General features: G+C 36.7%; 1 protein-coding gene across 1 annotated transcript in view; it reads left to right on the forward strand.

Annotated features, from left to right (window-relative positions):
- Positions 1-387: 387 nt before the first annotated feature.
- Positions 388-1,870, forward strand: part of gria3a (glutamate receptor, ionotropic, AMPA 3a) — a gene marked incomplete at its 5' end in the record, with an annotated part of 35,855 nt that continues 34,372 nt past the window's right edge. The window contains one exon of the mRNA XM_079247429.1: positions 388-473. Within this exon, the coding sequence (XP_079103555.1) occupies positions 388-473 (86 nt within the window). The remainder of the gene's footprint in view (positions 474-1,870) is intronic.

Consider the following 1,870-nt stretch of genomic DNA (forward strand, 5'->3'; position numbering starts at 1 on the left):
TGTTTCACAGTCTTAAAAAGTCACAGCTGCCATGCAGCATGAGGAAAAAGACAGATCTGTCTGCAGATTAGAAGTATGAAAAAGTGCGAATGGATTGTGAACATTGGCTATTTCACAAAAACTTAATTAAACTAATCTTTTTGTTTCAGGATTTGTGAGCTTCTTAACAGTTGCTCTATTAAAAAGCTACTTGTAAGCAGCAATAATGTATTTGAAGCTGCTGGTGTTCCTGGAATTCCAAGAAAATCCTAATGCAGGACACCCCACAGGCTTGCAGTGGTGCACAAAGGTGTATTTCGGACTCATTTAACCAATTTCACATAAAGAAGTGTTTATAGTTGGATAAAACATCTATCAAGGCTCACATTAAAAGAGTTATATTCATAGATGGTCCAGATGGATGGAGTTCTGAACGGATGGTGGACGGGCATCATGTCCCAACAGGGCTATGACATCAGCAAAATGGTGGAGAAGTGATGTTGCTTGAATAATGCATACTGAGACGGTAGACCCCTTTAACCAATCCCATCCTATCATTGTATATAGGGAAGAAGTGTGCCTTCTGCAATAAAATCATTAATGTTCAAGACAACGAACCATCTCATGCTACTAATAATACCATTGAATCTTTGGCGGCTATTGCTATAAAGACAGAAACTCCATGATGTCGCCACAAACACCCGCAGATCACAATCCTACCTAGATGGAGGATTGTTAAATGGAAGATCTATATGGTGATTAGGGTATTATCAATAGGGCGTTAACATGTAACCAGAAACATGATACGCAATGTAATTCAGATAATATAAAAAGTGCACATTTTCAGTTCTTTGCAAATGGTGCATAATAATTCCAAACATTGTATTTCAAATCCAATTCATGTTAAATGATGTCTGAAAATGAGCAACTGTGAAGCAGGACGTTTTCCTGGTTATGAAGTGGAAATAATGAGCTTTTAAGACTCTAAAACATTTCTTGAAATTGTTCTTCAAATAGAAAACTGTAATGCAGCAGCTTTTGTCTGTCTTTGCAGAAATGACCCAAACAGCTGGCTCATTTCTGCAAAGGCCTGCTTGTCCTGCATGAAAAAGAAATTACTTGGGTCTTTTGGAACAAAGTACACGAACTAATATCATGGGTGTATTCGTATTGAAAGCTGTTTATGTGAAAGAAAGGGAGAGTTCTAAAATTATGGAAAAAAATAGTTGAAAGTCAGCATGGCAGATGACAGTTCATTTAGGATTTCTGTTTTCCATAATAAAATGGATGGATACAGCATTATTGTCATATTGAAGATAAGGAATGTCATAGGAATGTGATAACAACGGATTGTAAACAAGATGTAGACAAAAACAGCTGTAGAAGAATTAGCTCATATTTGTCAAAATCCATTGGCTCAAGTAGGACAGTTAAATAACTGCAGACCATTCTATCCTAACTTAATGTTTTATATTATATAACATCAACAATTTTATGATATTATGACCAATTATAGCTTAAGATCATTTATGTCAAGATATACATCCTCATGTGCAGCGAGCCCTATTTAATCTGTCCAAAATATTATCTCGAAATTCATTCATTTAAAAATAAAGCGCATGAATGTACTCTTAATCATGTCCTGCTAAGAGGTTTAGCTGATTTCTTTTAGCATTTTCAATAGATCTACAGTATGTGGACATGCTTGCTGTCTTTTCTTTCTGTGCCTTTGTTTGTGCATTACTGCATTTTCTTGTGGATTACCACTTACAAACCTATTGGCAGGACCACACAGCCTCTGTACAGAAATCTGTATATCACCCACGTGCCTCATGCGTGTGTGTCAACGGGCTGCTCATAAATAACAGCTCCATAGCCCTGCCAGAGGTTG

The sequence above is a fragment of the Telmatherina bonti genome (assembly GCF_933228915.1).
Source record: "Telmatherina bonti genome assembly, chromosome: 10".
Classification (NCBI taxonomy): Eukaryota; Metazoa; Chordata; class Actinopteri; order Atheriniformes; family Telmatherinidae; genus Telmatherina; species Telmatherina bonti.